The sequence below is a fragment of the Balearica regulorum genome, chromosome 25, assembly GCF_011004875.1.
Source record: "Balearica regulorum gibbericeps isolate bBalReg1 chromosome 25, bBalReg1.pri, whole genome shotgun sequence".
In the NCBI taxonomy this organism is placed as follows: Eukaryota; Metazoa; Chordata; class Aves; order Gruiformes; family Gruidae; genus Balearica; species Balearica regulorum.
Window position 1 is genome coordinate 4,355,542 of NC_046208.1, and position 17,995 is coordinate 4,373,536.

General features: G+C 40.9%; 3 protein-coding genes across 6 annotated transcripts in view; all 3 read left to right on the forward strand.

Annotated features, from left to right (window-relative positions):
- The window catches only part of MED20 (mediator complex subunit 20), a 26,227-nt gene extending 18,982 nt beyond the window's left edge, over positions 1–7,245 (forward strand). Inside the window, exon 5 of the transcript XR_012838938.1 lies at positions 7,120–7,245. The gene's annotated coding sequence lies outside the window, so the exon portion shown is untranslated. The remainder of the gene's footprint in view (positions 1–7,119) is intronic.
- USP49 (ubiquitin specific peptidase 49) lies at positions 7,132–17,249 on the forward strand. 2 transcript variants are annotated; one of them, XM_075776154.1, is made up of 7 exons: positions 7,132–7,264; positions 8,168–9,578; positions 11,420–11,624; positions 13,579–13,687; positions 14,478–14,683; positions 15,553–15,695; positions 15,823–16,539. In XM_075776154.1, exons 2-7 carry the CDS (start codon positions 8,196–8,198, stop codon positions 15,907–15,909), a joined length of 2,133 nt encoding a protein of 710 aa, XP_075632269.1. In that variant the 5' UTR covers positions 7,132–7,264; positions 8,168–8,195; the 3' UTR covers positions 15,910–16,539. The 2 variants fall into 2 exon arrangements, with proteins under 2 accessions (XP_075632269.1, XP_010307125.1); XM_010308823.2 differs by having other exon boundaries at positions 15,553–17,249.
- The window catches only part of LOC142605208 (uncharacterized), a 17,790-nt gene continuing 17,017 nt past the window's right edge, over positions 17,223–17,995 (forward strand). For all 3 annotated transcript variants that reach the window (XM_075776155.1, XM_075776158.1, XM_075776156.1), the window contains exon 1: positions 17,223–17,378. In XM_075776155.1, coding sequence (XP_075632270.1) covers positions 17,223–17,378 — 156 coding nt within the window. The remainder of the gene's footprint in view (positions 17,379–17,995) is intronic.

The following is a 17,995-nucleotide window of genomic DNA, read 5'->3' on the forward strand; positions in this document are numbered from 1 at the left end:
ACTTCCAGAAAGCCATGAACTAAGAAGTATATAGCATTTTAATAATGCTTTTTAACATTCAGGGCCATTATATAGTAAGTTCCCACATTTTCAGGGAACTGTAGGGTATGTATCTTTTTTTGTTTGTTTTATGGTGATCCTAAAGAATAAATAGTATTGGTTGTATTACATATTGAAAAGTTATTCTTAAAGCTAAGTTCAAATGGTAAAAATTGAAAATACAGGTAGCTGGGGGCTTTACCTGAGGTTTTAGTCACTTATTTTTATTCACCTCTTGCCCTACACAAGAAACACCGTGAGTTTGGTTTAATAAGAATATTCGTATTTCATCTTTAAAACAGTTTATATTTTAAAAACTTTCAAGTTTAAACTCATATGACTGGGGAATTTGAATGGCAGTATAAATAATAGAATAGCTAGTTTCTAAGGAGTAATAAAATGCTTTGTGAACTGAAGAAATTCACCTTCTCATTGCCTTTCTGTGATTATTTTCAAACTGTGAAGTGCCAGATCCGTTCCTAGTGAATAGTGGATTGTCTCTAGTTTAAGAGGATCTTCATCGGGAAGGAATGTGGATAGAAGACACATGCACATTTGCAACTATTTGTTGGTCTGTATAAAGTATGAATTATTGCTCTTTGAGGATGCAGGCAATGTGAAGTCTTTTGTTTTAGTCATAAATTTATTCTAACCAAACAAAAGGATTTCAGTGTTTTTTCTAACTACTTAGACTTTGCCAGCAAGCCTTTCTGTTAAAGAGAGTGTATATCTGCAGAAAGGTTGTTTTGGGTATCATAGCTAAATCAGTTCACTAAGTACAATAAATGTAACAGCAAAAAAAAAGCAAAATAAGTTTATTTTATCTGTTCCAGGCATGGACTAGCCTGGAATGGGGACTGGGGAACATTTTACCTTTTTTTCACTCTCAATTAGTATAGGTGACTTAACAGCACATTTCCTTTTACATGAGGCCTTAGATTTAAGTATGCCAGTCATATTTAAAACAGTCTCAGAGACATTAAAACTTTTTTCTAAAGTACTCAGAATTCCAGAGTTTTAGGAAAAAGACAAGTTTGTTTCATCCTTGCTTCTTCCCTGTGGCTCCATTCCCTGAGCACTGAATTCAGCTTTAGCAATTTGATTGACTTGGTGGTTGGATTGTTAACAGATAGTACCTGGAAATGGTGGGCTTTGGGTTTTGGTGTGTTATAAAAAATATAAAAAATATCTGCTACTTGTAGCTGTCTGGTGTGTGGCAGGTTTTCTGTCCAGTGCATTGTGGTATTGGGATCTTAACGTCTCTGATTTGGAAAATTTGGGACGTTTACATCTGTTGGCTGATTCAAAACATGAAGCAAATGCTTATCTTCTCTCAGTTATCCCCCTAAATCTGTGTGAACTTCACAGGGAGGATGACCCATTTTTGCAGGTGAGTTGGTGTTAGGGACAAATTGGAGCCCCTTGAAGCTTCATTCTTTTTGCTGTGGGGTATGAAGTGTTTGAAGCTAATTGTACTTAATACATCATAGTGTCTGTGTTTTTCATTGTGCTCTAAAATCAGATAGGGACCAATATCTGCGAGCTTTAGCTTCCCATGGTGATTCAGGGAATGAAGTCCTGCAGAAGTTGTGTTTACTCCCACCAAGGATGCCAGTACAGGAAACAGGATTTTCTCAATCCTTGTGCTTTTGAGTGCTTTGGGGGTTCTTTGTTTTGGTTTGGTTTGTTGGGGTTTTTTTTGCCATGACTGAATGTTTCTTTGAAAACTGATTCCTGAGATTCCGGGTTTGAGCCTAGAGCAGTTTTTTTCCAGCACAGTGTGAGCCCCCAGAAACAGTTTAACATTGACATAGTTATAATTAACTTAAAGGAGTTAATAAAACAGAACTCGCTGTGGAAGTTGGCAGGAAAGTCACATTTTTGTCAAGCTCCCTTGTGATTATAGCTTCAGAGTTGAACAGCGTGGTGGGGTGGGGGGGGTGTCTTCCAGCTCCTGTACGGAATGACCGAAAGCAGCTGAAGTCCTTTGAGCTTGTCATGACTCCTGTAGGACACCAGCCACCTCCCAGGCATGCTCGGGTGGGATGTTTCAGAATTTGGTAAACTTTGGGTTGAGGTGGAGAATTTCTGTGTTTCAGGGCTCTGGCTGGGTGAGGAGGTTGGTGCTCGAGGAGTGGGCTGGCCAGGAGGGAGGTGGGACCGGTGACCACTCTTGCTGTCACAGCTCAAGTCTCCTGTCTGTCTGTCTTAAATTGTGGTTTCTTCATGTATTCACAGTAGCTATTTAATTCATTGCTTTGCTTGTCTTTTCAAAGAAACGCTGAATCCTGAATCATCTGTAACTCTTCCTTGTGCATTTTCCTTTTTTTTTCTTTCTTTTTTCTTTGTCAGCTGTGTTAATTTGCCTGTAACTAACTTAATAACATGTCATCCTGGATAGAGAGAGTCCAGGAATTGTAGGATATAAAGCTGACAGTTTTCAAGAAAATATGCTTTCAGAGGAACTGAAAAAATCTCTAGGGCTATTGTTACTCTTTGGAGATGTAATCTGAAAGTCTAAAACCAGCAGGGTTTGAACTAGAGGAGTAAAGGAAGAAACCCATTCCTGCCTGGGCAAGCCAATGGCCCTTCAGAGAAGGGGAAGCAAAAAGAGCTTCTTGCATGTTTTCCTGGGTGTTTTCCTTGCTCTGGTTACTGAGTGAGTAGTTCTGGACCGTGCAGTGACTTTGTAAGGACAGAGGATACCTCCTCAGGTGATGCGGTGACACTCGTTCGTGCAGCAATTCCTTTTCTCTAATAGAATATCAATTACGAGAGTTTTTCTGTTTGAAAAAGTGCAATTGCTGGCGGCTTCGAGAAGCAGATCCAGGATTTTGCTGTGAGTACGTACACGGACGGCTCTTGCTAGCAGAGGAACATGAATGTCTTGAGCAGGAAATTTTTTTCACCATCTTCCGTGCAGCTCAGATTACATGTTTTCATTAGACATCTGGTTGAATAATTGGTTTCTCACAAATGGGTAGGTTAAAATAGTCGGAGGAATAAAGTTTTTGAGTAGTTGTATGCAATTTTTAGCTATATATTCTCTCTGATATCTCCCTCTCTGCATTTTTGAGTATTTGCAGCAGGCTTGAAATTCTACTCTAGAGTTGTACATAAAAAAATGTTTACTGGGGGGAAGAGCGGAAGATGCCTATTTCTTTGTATCCAAGATTCTGAAACCTATTTGATCAAATGCAGTATATTTGTGTAGGGTATGCAGTTTTGATGGAAACCAAGAATATCTAAGGATTACTTTTTTCCTATGGTGTTTTTCTGAAAAAATGAGGTGGGGGGAAAAAAAAAGGCAAACGTGTTTTATTTAATGCGGTACCAGTTCCCGATGGACTGGTGAAATGCTGCTGTGTTTCACTTTTGTCACTCCCAGGAGAGGGGTGAATGAATGAAAGAATCATTCAGTCTGAGCTTCCCACCTGTCCTTAAAGATGATTTCCAGGCTGCAGCTAAAGGAGTTTGTGTCCGTATTGAAGACTCTTATTTGTTCTGGAATCAACTCTTGGACAAATGAAAGAGGAATCTAGTTTCCAAGGCTAAACATCTAGCACCTTTCCTGATCCCTAAACTTTTCTTTTTGCTTTGTGCACATGTATTTAGAAAAAAGAAAGTAGCTAGTGTCAACAGATCTGTACAGATGTCTTTAATCAGTTTCCAAATGTGTAACAATGGTACAAAGAAACATAATAAAGTCATGTGGTTTATTTTAACACTCTTTTAGGGTCAAGAGCCAAATTGTTTCTGCTGTGTTTGGTTCTTGAAGCTGTTACAGGATCTTGCCATATGTTTTTCCAGGATTATGAGCCATGCAAGAAAAGAAAGTAGGGTTTGACCCAGTGTTTAAATACTAGAAGTGATTGGCAAGGTGAAAATTTTTCAAATTGTCTCTAGAACACTACTGGCTAAACTAGTGTCCTTATTTTCCTTTTATTTCCTATTATTCTATTTCAACTTTAACTCATCTTGAGTTGTATTGCAATGCAGCTCCACACTTCTAGTACCTCTTCTCCATGCAGAGCAATTAAGTTGTTCCTCCTCCCCTCTTTTCCTTCCCCCACCCCTTAGCTGGAAAAAAAAAAAAAAAAAGAGATCAAAGTAGGTGAGAAAGGAGGAGTTTATAGATACTTCTTAAAATGAGATCAACCTTGGTGGAAAAAAATTGTAAAACCAAGAACTAAACCTGATACACTATAACTGCAAAGAGCAGAGCTCTGTTTGTTTCCGAGACCTTAAAATGTAAGGTGTTAATTCCCTGTCATTAAACTCTCGTGTTGCTCATGGCTTGTCCTATGCTGTCACATCAGCCACAGAAATTTGTGTTCAGTTGTTGCAATGTCTTAAATAGCTCCAGTCCTGTAATCTTTGCAAGGTTTGTTTTTCCCCTTGTGCAACTGTTTACAGGTTCTGACTCATCTTTGTGTTTTCCTTTAATCATAGCTTTGTAATTTCTCCTGTTGATGTGTTCTTTTTATTCTTGCTAGTAGGTTGTGGCAAGCTATTTGTTTACCTATGTAAAAGAGGGGAACAAATTTTGTTCTTAGTGGCGTGCATGTCTTTCAATGACTTATTTAGCAGTCTGTTTGATAGCAAGGCTGAACCTGCAGATGCTCCAGCTACCTGTAGTAAACGTGTTGCACAACGTGAGGGCCAATTTTAATTTTTTTTTTTTTTTTTCATGGAAAGGGTCAAAAATGCGAGTCCGTAATGGGCGTCCTTAACGTGCAGAAGAAATCCTTTAGCATGGTGCATGGCAGAAGCTCTGCTCGCGCAGCAGCCAGGTGCATGGAAAGCAAACCCACTGCGCGGTCGTGAGCAATGCAGATGCTCCGGCAGGCTGGCTGTGCAGGCAGCCTGCTCTGCCTTCCCGGCTTTGACACGAAAACCACACCAATGAAAAGCAGATCTTGTGTGAGGAAGTTGAAAAGACATATCATTGAAGTGGTTTGGGTTAAATAAACACAGTTTATTTCTAACTTGCAGAGCAGCCGAATGTATGTGGTATTAGGACTTAGATTTGCAAGGGAAGTATCTGTAGATACCTAAAGAGAAACAGGTGGGGAACATCACGGGCCGTATCAAAGATGCTTTTGTGCTGAGAATTACTGAATTGAGGTGTAACAAAGCTGCTTTGTTAACTGACCAACGTTGTTAAAATCTCTTTCCTTTCTCAAACAGGAAATCTTGCTGGCCCGCACAGGAAAAGCAAAAGCAGTTGACAAAAAGCTTGTAATTTATATACTGACAGCCTACTTCATTGTTAAACATGATTCTTTAATGCACTGTATCTGGTGTGTGATTGATTTCCTTGTAGCCTGTTATCCAGCTGAAACTAGCAACATATCAGCATTGTTTCTTTTTCCTGGGAAATTGAGGATAAATTCAGTGCTCTTTCAAAATATTGTGTCCTGAAACCTTGCAGAGCTGGTGAGCGACTGCGCTTGGCGGCTGTTTAATCGGTCTCTAGAAAATTGTGTTTATAAGGCCCATTTTTTGTTGCACAATACAAATCTCAGCTTATGCTGTTGAGCCTCAAGGGTTAAATTCCCAACACTGTCGCATATGGCAGTGAGCAGAATCACAGATGTTGATGATACAATATAATTAGTATTCTTTTATGTAAATGAAGGCTGTCAATGTTACCATAGTGTCTATACTCTTTCAAGCCGGAATCTATGCCACTTGGTCTCACCAAGGCTAGACGGGATTATTCCACAATTTTCTATCAAAACCTGAGCAGAAAAATAAAGAAGAAAGAGGGGAAGAAAAGATCAGGGAGGAAGGTGAGAGGAAGGTGGGAAGGGACGTCTCCAAGTTGGGAGAAGGAGACCAAATCGTCCTTTGTTTGGTGTAGGATTTCCAAAAGTGTCTTGCCAGGTCCTAGGGTTTGTGAGTGGATGAACACAGCCCACAGGAGAGGTGTAGCAGATTTTTGAACCATTTTAAATAAATGGCTAAAAAGGTTATTTAGACACCGCAGAACCTCTCTGTGGAGAGGAATTCTGAAGTGGCCACTTGTGCTTTAATCTAAAATTGAGAAGAGTTAAAGAACAGAAGAGCTTTGATTTTTCTTTAACAGATTCCATCTTTAGCAGCAGTGTCACTGGAAAAAGATGGTAATTAAAGTAAATTTGCATAATTTGGGGGCCACTAAAAATATGTTTTCTTAGCCTGGTCAGATAGGTTTTCTGCATACCAATCGAGGTAACTGTTCAGCACCTATCCTAAAGCTTTGGGAAAGCGTGCTGCGGCCTTCGTTATATGAAACTTTGCCTCTCATAAAATGGTTTTTTTTAACTAAATACTCTGTATGCCAGACCTGACACTCTCTGTGACATCTGTAACCACTTTGTGCATATTATTGCTGTCCCTCCTATCACTACTTTCTGTTGTATTCAAGTACTGTAGTCGTAGATGCGTAAGCAAGTTAATTTAGTCTTTCTTGGATTATTACAACAGATACGTTTTTACAATCTTTTCTGCCTTTGGCAAAATGCAGGTTTTTCTGATTTTTCTTTCCACTGTAGTTCTTTCTTTGTTGCCGTTCGCATGTGACAACTATTCATTACTTTGTTTTTATTGTTTGAAAAATCATCTAGAAATGAAATTTAATTCGGGACAGATTTTTTTTTTTCTTTTTCCCCATCTCCTCCCCCTTCTTTCACCAAGTTATCGAAGCAGCCAAAATTGAAGTGATCACAGGAGGTGCACATTTTTGCTCAGTTATTTTTTGCTCAGATTTTTTTTTTTGTCTGCCATATGTTGGGTCATCCACTACAAAAGACTTAGGATGAAGAGGCTACATGTGATCAGCAGATTTATAGATTATCAGAAAATGAAAGCAGAAAAATGAAATTCCATGGTGCCTCTTCCATGTGACGTTTCTTAACATCTAAGTATTTGGGTTCCTAGGTGCATTCATGCTTTGAGTTCCAGATAATTCTGTTCTCTGTAATAAATGTGTTCTCTGCAGTAGCTCTTGCACTGAGGGGATTAATCGTGTTCAAAAGCAACCCTGCCAGCGTTCTTAGTTTGTTTATGTGCATCACAAGAATATTCTCTCTCTAGGGCTTTGAAGCTGTGCTGCCTTACAGTGAAGACTTAAGTAGTAATTAAATTCTCGAAGAACTGCCAAGACTCCTTTGGCTGAAATGGGGATGTTCCGGGCCCTGGATGCTGCGTCGCGGAGGAAAGGATGTTTAAACATGACTCCGTGAGTAGGGCGTGCAAGTGGGTCTGGGCGCTGTTTCTGCACCCTGATCTCTTCCCGTCGGATCAGAGCGTCAGAGGGACTGTACAAAGGAAACCACAGCGCTGGCACGTGGTGTTTTAGTTGTGCTCTTTGTACAACTGAGTATCTTTTATAAAACATAATAGGCGCAGGACACGGAGTCAAAGCTTTTTGCGCCTTCTAGTATCCCTGCTTTGATTTCAGTTACAATATAGCAATTTAGTAAATCAGTTGCTTTTTCTGTATGTACTCATGCAGATGTTCATTTAGGTTCACTATAACATGGTGTTACACATTTCATTTTTTTTTTTGCCCTGCTGATTTTTTTTAAACATTGAAATGTTTGGGAAGCTGTGGGAAATCGGAGAATTCAAGGGTAGAATGTAAAGCCTGCAGACTTGCAAATGCTCTGGTTATGACAATTATCTGATATTTTTGTGGCTTCTGCAAGAAGTTGGTGTAACCTCAGTCTAGTTCCTGATGACACACATTCCAATTCCAAATTCATTTTGTATGTATCAATTTCAAGAGGGCAGCTAAAGATCAAATGTGTGTGTGGACTGAATTAATCTTTTTCTCCTTGGAAGCGAGCCATTCAGGTTGGGTAAGGCATGCTGGCAGCTGTCTGGGCCGTCCTTAGTAGACAGATAGACAGTTTTATTCTGCAGACCTTGTCAATCTAGTATCTTTCACTAGTACCAAAAACTGCTTTTAAAAAAACTGCGCACAGAAATAATGTAGTCGGTTGAAGGAAAACCGCAGTTGGGATTGACAAGGCGCGACGTCTGTATTTTTATAGGTCTTTACAGCTGATACAAAAGAGATCCTTTTAAATACGTATAGTGGCTCTAAGGTCCTTTCCTTTCTTTTTTTCTGCCTTCCAAGGTCAAAGCAGCGAAGACTTCTGTAAGACATGGATAGATGCAAACATGTTGGGCGGCTACGACTCGCCCAGGACCACTCTATCCTGAACCCCCAGAAGTGGCACTGCGTGGACTGCCAGACAACCGAATCCATCTGGGCTTGTCTGAAGTGCTCCCACGTAGCCTGTGGGAGGTACATCGAGGAGCATGCACTTAAACACTTTGAAGAAACCAGGCATCCATTGGCAATGGAAGTTAATGATCTGTATGTCTTTTGTTACCTTTGCGAAGATTATGTCTTGAATGATAACCCGGAGGGTGATTTGAAATTGCTGAGAAGTTCTCTGTCAGCAATTAAAAGTCAAAAACATGATCCATCAACGAGAAGTGGCAGGACATTGCGATCGATGGCTTTGGGAGAGGACATGTGCAGCCATCAAAGGAGCCCTCAGGGACAATCTCAGATGCTTACAGCTCTCTGGCACAGGCGCCAGTCCTTGCTTGCGAAGGCGCTGCGGACCTGGTTTGATAAGAGCTCTAGAGGCCAGCTAAAATTAAAACAAAAGAAACAAATGGAGGAGTTGGAGAAAAAGAAGGAGGCAGCTAGGCAGCGGCGGCAGGAGATGAAGAGACAGCTTCTGGAGGAGCTGGCAAACACTCCTCCAAGGAAGAGTGCAAGGCTGTTGTCTCACGTGCACAGAGAGAACTTGATTCCAAGGAAATTCAGGGAGGTGGCAACTGCTTCCCCTACCTCAAGGCAGATGCAGAGCAGCAGATTCAAACAGTTTTATTCCATCCGGCGTAAGCCTCTGATGACTCCCGGGGTAACGGGTCTAAGGAACCTGGGAAACACATGTTATATGAATTCTATTCTGCAAGTGCTAAGTCACCTCCAGAAATTTAGAGAATGTTTTTTGACACTTGATCTCTGTGAAACAGAAGAACTCTTAGCCAAAACTGTGAATGGGAAGTCTAGGATGCCTGGCAAATTGGCAAATGGGTCTGCTGCTAATGAGTCAGGGAAGACTGACAAAGTGGGATCATATGGCACGCAGAGCTTGCCAGCTGGCTTAAATGGTGGCTCCTCGATAAGCAGGAGTTTAGAACTAATACAACCCAAGGAACCGAGTTCAAAGCACATCTCCCTCTGTCACGAATTGCACACCCTCTTCAGAGTGATGTGGTCTGGCAAGTGGGCGCTCGTGTCCCCCTTTGCCATGCTGCACTCTGTGTGGAGTCTGATCCCGGCGTTTCGAGGTTACGATCAGCAGGACGCTCAGGAATTTCTCTGCGAGCTGTTGGATAAAGTACAGCAGGAGCTGGAGTCGGAAGGAACGAAGCACAGGATCCTCATCCCTTTCTCACAGAGGAAGCTCACCAAGCAGGTCCTGAAGGTGGTGAACACCATTTTTCATGGGCAGTTGCTTAGTCAGGTATGCAGCTGCTTTTGCACAGAAATCAGTTGGAGCCATTCACACCAGGCTCTACTTTTTGAGGAGCCACCAGATACCTAAGATGAATTGCTTAGAAGTGCTCCTGAGAAGGAAATCTGTTGAGTTGCTGTGCAGGTTGTCAGCATTTTCGATTCTTGTCACGTGTATTGTAAATTCAGTTGACTCTTGCCACTTCAGAATGAAAACGGCACAAGTACAGAAGTTCTGAGCTCTTAGTTTTTAAGTTTTTACTGTATTTTTAAAGTGTCTTTGTAATTTGTTTTGCTTCCATGGCTGGAAAGAATATGATGAAGGACAGAGAGGGCAGTCATCTTGTGCTGTAAAGAATAAGCTGTCTGTGACTGTGGTTTTTTTTTTTGCAGGCATTTGAAACTCATCTTCAGGTACTGAGCGTGCTTAACGTATGTTTCTGTAGGAGCTGAAAGTGCCTGTCACGGTGCTTGGTCTCTTATTCCTGTGCTGTTCCCTTGTCTGAAACATATTATTCCCCACAAGGCGGACCCCTGAGAGCCCGGTGCATTTTGAAAGTCCTCAACTACCTTTGCTTTCCAGGAGAAATTAAATGTGTGCATAACTTGACACTCAGAGGTTTGCAAGATCAGACCACGAGGAGTATTATATGTGTGCGTTCTCATTACTATTTATATCGTCTTTCTCAGTGCCAGTCTCGCTACGCTTACCACTCATAAGAACTTCTGTGTGTGTGAAAGATTAAAAGGTGTATTTTTCAAGTTAAAGCTTTTGGCTTTTCAGGGAAAGGACGCTTGAAGTCGTGGTTCACGTGAATCATCTTTGCAGTGCACATACTTCTCGTGGACTTCTTAACTACAAGCTCTTTGTTCAGTTGTCTCTTGACTCTGGCAGTTGGTGCGTGTTCTAGATTCAGTGGTAGGTCTGTTAACAGCGTGAAGATGGTCATGGATCAGTGTAATTTATCTGTTACTATGATACACTATAAATAACTTTCCAAGCTATTTATTCTGCTTGTGTAACTCTTGTGTACATGTATTTAATTTCAAACCCCTCTACGCACAGAAGACTCCTTCCCTATCTGGTAGCTACGAATCCGTCTTGTAGTTACTGGTGCCTTCAGTGGATGAAGCTGCGAGGCTGGAAGTTGGTTTTTGGTGGATGCTTCTCACAGTAACAGAGTCTGACCAGACCAGCTTTCTGGCTTTGTTACCTCCTCACGTTCTCAATTTCTGCCTCTGAGTTTAATTGAAAACTTCTCTGCTGTTTCTATTTATAATACTCTGGGATGACATAAGAGAACAAGTGCGTCTGAAATCTGTCCTTTCATGCTCTATTCATGAATAATTTTTATATAGTTAGCAGATGAAACATTAAAGGAATTACACACTTTGAAATGTGCAAGGAAAGTAGAGAAACTATGGAAGGAAGATTACGTGATAAATGCAAACGTGTACTTTCTGTAGTAGAAAACAGATCCAAGGTGCTTGTTGCCCAACTGTGAATTGGTGTGATACCTGTGATGGTGTTTATCTGAGGAAGTGGATCCCACAGAGGTGAATATTGTCTCAATTTTTTTGAGAATTGAGAAAGTAGTTTAAATTATCTGCTCAAGATAGTATCATAGAATCTTTAAGGTTGGAAAAGACCTCTAAGATTATCAAGTCCAACCATAGACAGCTTGCAGACTGGAAATAAGCAGTGTTTCTCTTGACTCACAGGTCGTCTTTATGTCCGTGAAACTGCCCTGCTGTTTGGGCGTGAGCTGGCTATTTAGATGTGAATGTAAATGCCTGTCCGCAGGTGTACGTGTTCATAACTTCACTTGTGGATCCACATTTCATTCCCAGGTCACCTGCATAACATGCAATTACAAATCCAACACCGTTGAGCCCTTTTGGGATCTTTCCCTGGAATTCCCCGAGCGCTATCACTCTTTCGAGAAAGGGATCGTCCCTGTTAACCAGACAGAGTGCATGCTGACGGAAATGTTGGCCAAATTCACCGAGACCGAAGCTCTGGAAGGGAGGATATATGCATGCGACCAATGCAACAGTAAGTCAGATGGATGCTGCTGCTGTCTTTGCCGTCAGAAGCACTGTCTGTTTTTCTGAGTGAGAGGTTTCTGATGCATGTTTTGTGTTTAAAAACATGTATTGTGGCCTATATGTATGTGACAATTGTGTTCTTCCTCCCTGCTCGTGCTGTTTTGTTTCCCCCTGTTGGTAGCTTCTGCTCCTTTGGCACCAGTTTGGATCTGATATGTCACTTTTCTCTTGTCTCCGCCATTCTGCAGCACAATTTACTATGGGTTTAATATGACCCCGTTCAGAACTGCTCTCGCTGCCTGTGTTGGAGCAGAAAGCAACTTCAAGGTTTTTTTGGGGGGAGAGGGGCTTGGATTTAGAAACAGAAGAAGGAATCTTATCCCCTCTGGTTTGCTCATCTCTGTGGGATGCTTTTATAAAAAAAGCAGGAAAAGCTTTTATAGCAAGTCATCTATATGCCGCCTGTTCTTGATTGAATCCTTTGACCAGAAATCACAAATGCAGAGTTCTCAAGGTCTGCTGCCAGGGTAGAGTTTCCATCTCTCTCTGTAGGCATTTTGTGCAAGAAGCAATGAACTGACATTATTCTGGGAGTCTCAGGTTAATGTATTACCCCTTATATGAATGCACATGTTTTGCTGCGCTCAGCTAGAAGATGACTTCTGCTTTCCTGTAGTAGGTCTGAGTGTGTAAGGTTATTATATGCCTGAAAATAATTTTAGCCTTGTGTATAATCATGCAGTTCAGCTACTCTGATAAGCTGGATTTGAAATTTTTTTTCATGCACGTATTTATGGCAAATGTTCATCCCCTTGGGAGGAAAATGCCAATAATTTGACTTACATTGCAACTAAGTGGCTGAAGTAGCAAATATTTGTAGAGATCTGTTCTCTATCAACTTGCAAATCTGTTACCAAACATCTTCACAAAACGTGAGGAGATAATCGTTGACTAGATGTTCTTGAAACAAAGCCAAATATAATTTGAACAGATTCTGATTCACAAATAATGTTCACAAAGTGTCGATATGGATGAATCCAGCTTCATCTTAACTTTGTTTTCTTTGATTCTTTGGGAAAGCCCGAATTTTAACAGTTACTTCAGAGCTAAATGGCTAAGGAAATATTAACCAGCTGAAAAAAAAGTCAGGGAAAGGCAACCAGCCTTGCGTCTAGGTGCCAAAAACTATTGGGGGCACTGCTTGTGAGACGTGATGGAGGAGGAGCAACCCATCTGTTCTGAACTGGTGCGGTGAGGTGCAGAAATCTAATTAACAGGTACATTTGTTATTGGAAGCTCTGAAAGCCACCTGTCTTCCTCCTGGTATAGTCGTATGTTCAATGTCCTGGAAAGAGTAATTGCTGGGAAGAGGAACCTTTTTTTCCTCTTCTTCAGTTTCGGTTCAGCAGTTGTTTTACATTCTTGGGCAGGCAGAAACCCTGCGAGAGGTGGAACCTTGCTGGAAGCATTTTCTGCTCACTTGTGTTAATATTCTTGAGCTAGTGAAGCTTGCTTCTGCAAGCTTTCTTGTAGTGCTATAGTAAGTAGTATTTTAACAGAATACAAATAGTATTATTTGTACGCTAGTAGTTCACCTGTAGAAACTACTACAGCCCAAGATGTCTTTGGCTCTACCTCTGTCTTAATATTTCTGTTGTATTTCTCTGAGCAAAATGTCAGCATGAGCAGCTTGAAGGTGATAACTGATTGTGTGATTACGAACATCACAAAAATTAAAAGCCTTAAGTATTTTTAAACATATGAGTTGTGATCCTAGAGAAGTTCCTGCTCCGTGAAGGAATTCATAAGAAATGTTTGCTGGCCTGTCCATCTGGAGTGCCTGTGAGCTGGACTACTGCTACTGGAGGAAAAAGAGTTGAGAATGCACTCTTTTCCCCTTTGAAAATTAATTTCACCCTAACAATGTTTACCTTGATTTTATTTTTTTATTTTTTTGGTAGGCAAACGGCGAAAGTCTTCTCCTAAACCTCTTGTTCTGAGTGAAGCTAAAAAGCAGTTAATGATCTACAGACTACCTCAGGTCCTCCGACTGCACCTTAAACGATTCAGGTGAGTGGGGCACGTTGCGTGGTGTCAGGCAAGCGGCTTGCCTCTCTCTTCTTGGAAAGAACTGATTGGTGTGGGCCCGTAACTTCTCTCACATTCTGGGAAATATATGTGTATAAACATTTTACCCAAACCAGAGGTGTGATACCCTCTCAGAGTACTTACATTACAGCCTGTAGCCTGTTTGTAGCGTGTTTTCTACTATACACAATGTACTGTTTTGTAAATATTAATACAGATTTCCTTGAATGGTACTCAACAGTGTTTGTGATTCTGTGTCTGAGTTTGCAGACACCTTGAAGCAGTGGCCGTGAGATGGATGAACTGATAAGTTGAGTGAAAGATACGTTGAAGCTGGAAGCATGGGATAGTTAAATGCCAATATTATCCATTTACCCATTGAATAAAATGTAGCAGACAAAGTTCAAAATGTTATGAAAAGTTTCTAAAATGTTTAGCACAGGCAGTTGAGGGGTGTGGGGTTTATATTTGTATAACTGAGTATTTTAAACGCTGTTCGGCTTTCTTTGTGTTTGGCTGTTGCAATGCTCAACAATATCTTAACAAATAACAAATGGGCATCAATGACAAAATCAGCTGTATGCAAAAGATAATTGTAGTGGATGTTAGCGTGAAAACAGAAGGAAAAAATTACATGATGCCTACTTGACCCTAGCACAGAAAGCTCTTTGGAGTCGTTTAGCAGCGGCTACTTTGTGTGCATCTTCCTGCAGCCCCGTAGCTGTCAAGAAGCAGGAACCCAAGTCTTTGATTCGTGCCCTTGTGTTTGCAGGTGGTCTGAACGTAATCACCGTGAGAAGATTGGGGTCCATGTCCTCTTTGACCAGGTATTAAACATGGAACCTTACTGCTGCAGGGACTCTCTCTCCTCTCTTGACAAAGAGACCTTTGTCTATGACCTCTCCGCTGTGGTGATGCATCACGGGAAAGGGTTTGGCTCAGGACACTACACAGCATATTGCTACAACACAGAGGGAGGTGCGTGTGCCTTATTATGGGGGAAACAAATTCAAGAAACTCATGTTTTATTCCATAGACGTAGTGCATTGTAAAGCTTTATGATCAAAGTTGTTTGGAATCAAGTCTCCTGACATTCGGTAGTTTGTTTCCCAGAATGTATTGCTAGTAGCATGTTACTTTTTTCTTTCTTTTTCTTTCTTTTTCTTTCTTTTTTTTTCTTTTTTCTTTTTTCTTTTTTCTTTTTTCTTTTTTCTCTTTTTCTTTTTTTTCTTTTTTTTTCTTTTTTTTTTTTTTTAATAAAGCCACAGATTGCTGCTCTTTGCTTTGTAGCCCGTTGGGATGCCTTTTATTGCTTGCTGGTAACAGCATGAATGCTTCATTTTCTCATGCGATGTAACTCCATGGAGCTGCTCCAGCTGGGTGTCTTTTCTCAGTATCCTTGGGATGATGAGATAAACAGAAAGTGTTTTGAAACTGGACAGGAACTATTCATGAATAACATCCGCAGGGTTTTTGTGATTTTCCAGCAGTCTCTTTCTGCAGCTGAATTAGTATTGACTCTGCCTTCTGACTTGTGGAAAAAAGAGGTACAAATTGGGTATCTCCAGGGAACTTTTATTTTCCTAATTTAGTCTTTGGGCTATAATATACAATTGGTTAAATTATGATTCGGTATTTTTAAACTCCGCTAACAGCACAGAAATTATCAAAATGTTTTCCAGATCAGAAACTCCTTTCCGAAGTATCTTTAGGGGAAAAGATAGAGGTGCCTTTTCTCTGACATAGTCCTCTTTCTCTGTGGATGTTTTCTATGAACAGTTCCAAAATGCATTCAGAAGGAGTTATACCTCCCTTACTAACGTCCTCTTTCTCACTTTGATTCCTAGGTTTTTGGGTCCACTGCAATGACTCCAAACTGAATGTATGTAGCGTGGAGGAGGTGTGCAAAACCCAGGCCTACATTCTTTTTTACACTCAAAGAACAGTGCAGGACAAAGCAAGAATCTCAGAAAAACAACTCCAAGCTCAGGTGCCGTCCAAAAATAGCGATAAGGACAGAAGACTGACATTCCCATGATGGGGAGCTCTAACTCAGTCAACAGTCTGTTGTTTGTGTTTTTTTAAACCATCGGAGTTCACATCTTTCCTCTTTGTAGGAAAAAAGCCTCACTGCAGGAAGGGGATCAGATCATGATGTTTGCCGCCCAGGGTCTGGAAAAGTGTATCAAGCTGTGCAATTCTGACACGTAAGATTGCAGTCAGAATCTTGTTTTTAAAGCATCTCGTTGTTAAATTATGCTTGCAAAACGAAATGAGAAAGTTTGATGCTGTATATCATTCATCTCATATCAAAAAGGAATTAGGTAAGGCGTGTAACAAATGAGCACAACCCCGAAATAGCAGCATTCAGCTGGCTTCAAAAACTGTCAGTCCCTAGTAATGCTGATAAAACTCCAGAAGGAACAGGTATAGTACCCTCCCCTTTAATTGCCATTCAGATTTCCTGGGTTTGAATCACAACGTCACCCAGGTGTTTATTTGAACGGTTCTTGGATAGATGGAGTTGACGGCCCGAACAGCCGTTCCTGCTGGAGAAAGGTTTCATGTTCTTCTACCAGAGAAAATATTCCCCCAGGCCTCAGTTATCTCTGTGATACCAATTTCTTTGCCATCAGTTGAGGGCAAACCCCTGGTTGGCAAGCTTTGTCAGCAGCTCTTTCTCTCAGTGTTCCTGGGGCTGTGTGTACACTTGATGGTTTATTCTCTGGGCTGAACTGAATTGGCAGCTAAATTCACCAGGAATGTGATTTTAAAACAGTTCTGCTCTGGAGAAAGTGTGTTTAAAAACTAAAACAAAACCCTGTCATAAAACAGGAATGTACCTGTGTGTCATATCTGTTTACAGTGGCAGCGAAAACAAAGCCTATACTACCGGCTTCTGCTGCCATAACTTCGTAGACCAGGTTTATAAAGAAGTCTGAGCCCTGGCTTGCACAGCAGTGACAGCAGAAGCAGGTAGTGTGGAGGCATCTTACACTGGCAAACTAGCACTTTTTTACAAGTGTGGCTTGTTTTCCTCAGGGGAACAGGGTGGTGGTAATACCACAACGGTGGGAGACAGAGCTAGCTTCTGTTACTGCTTCTGTAATAGAAATATTCATTAATTGCGGTGTCACGCAAAGCCCGGACTAACCGAAGGCAGTGAGGTTGCGTGGGTGTCGTGCGCAGAATTCAGGCTGTGAAGGCTTTATTTCTGCTGGGATATAAAGGGAAGGAATGTAGTTAAATCTCAAATTCCATGTTGAGTTTGAAACGCTACTAAAATGTCTGTATCTCTAATCATCTCGATTTTTAGAATTCTATGAGAAACATAGGGCCTTAGTTGACTATTTATAGTCACTTCTCAGCCTACAGTTGCACCTCAGGTGTTTTTATAATTTGGGGTTTTACATTTCATGTTTTTATCAAATCCAAATATGTAACTGCAAAGAGACATGACATCTGTCAATTTTGATGGGTTGTTTTTTTAAAATAGTTAACGGTGATGTAATCTTAAATGGGAGGTTCTTCCAAAAAAAAGAAAGACGGTTCCATTTTCAGGCAGAGGAGTTCTGAAAGTGTGTTTCTCTTCCTCCTTCTTCTCCTTTTATTCTTGTCAGACCATCAGACACACACTGACAACCCCTACGTTGTTGTTGGAGAGAGTGAAGAGGTAAGTTTTCCAAATACCATTCCTCTCTTTCCACTGCCACTACTTTTAAACTCCTGTCCTAGGGGCAAACTGGTCTCTCTTCCTTTGGCTGCTGTTAATCGCTTCAGCCACGCAGAGATGAGCACAGCAAACAAGAAACTTTGATTTTCTTAGAGCACAGTGTCGCGCTCGGTCTCCTCTGTCCTTGAAAGTTTCCCATTTCTTGTACGTCTGAGCAACATGCTGCTTTTTGAGCCTACAGAAACTGTCTTTTTGGACAATTAAGTATAATTTTGAGATCGTATGCTCTTTTTTTTTTTTTTTTTTTGAGACGAGACAGTTTGAAACAGCCCTACGGGAACTGATTTAAAAGTTTTAGTTTTGGTTCTCTAAATGTAGCAGGGTCTGGAAGGATTTCTTATGAATGTCTGTATATCTACGTATTTACTAGGTAGGGGAATTTTTTGTGCTACCAGTAAATAAAATTAATAAAAATGCACTAGGCCAACTTGAGATCCAATAAAAGTAAACGGGAAAGCTGAGCTGGGTTCAGCACAGGTAGATGTTGACATTCCTGAAAGAATCCAAATCAAGTACTTGTGATTGAGATACACGATGGATTCTTTCCTAGAGCAAAA

Bases quoted from the DNA above. Each gene is read 5' to 3' on its own strand.
- USP49 (XM_075776154.1), top strand. From the start codon at position 8,196: ATGGATAGATGCAAACATGTTGGGCGGCTACGACTCGCCCAGGACCAC. The intron at 14,684-15,552 runs GTGCGTGTGCCT...TTTGATTCCTAG, and splicing joins TTGCTACAACACAGAGGGAG to GTTTTTGGGTCCACTGCAAT. The intron at 15,696-15,822 runs GTGCCGTCCAAA...TCCTCTTTGTAG, and splicing joins AAAAACAACTCCAAGCTCAG to GAAAAAAGCCTCACTGCAGG.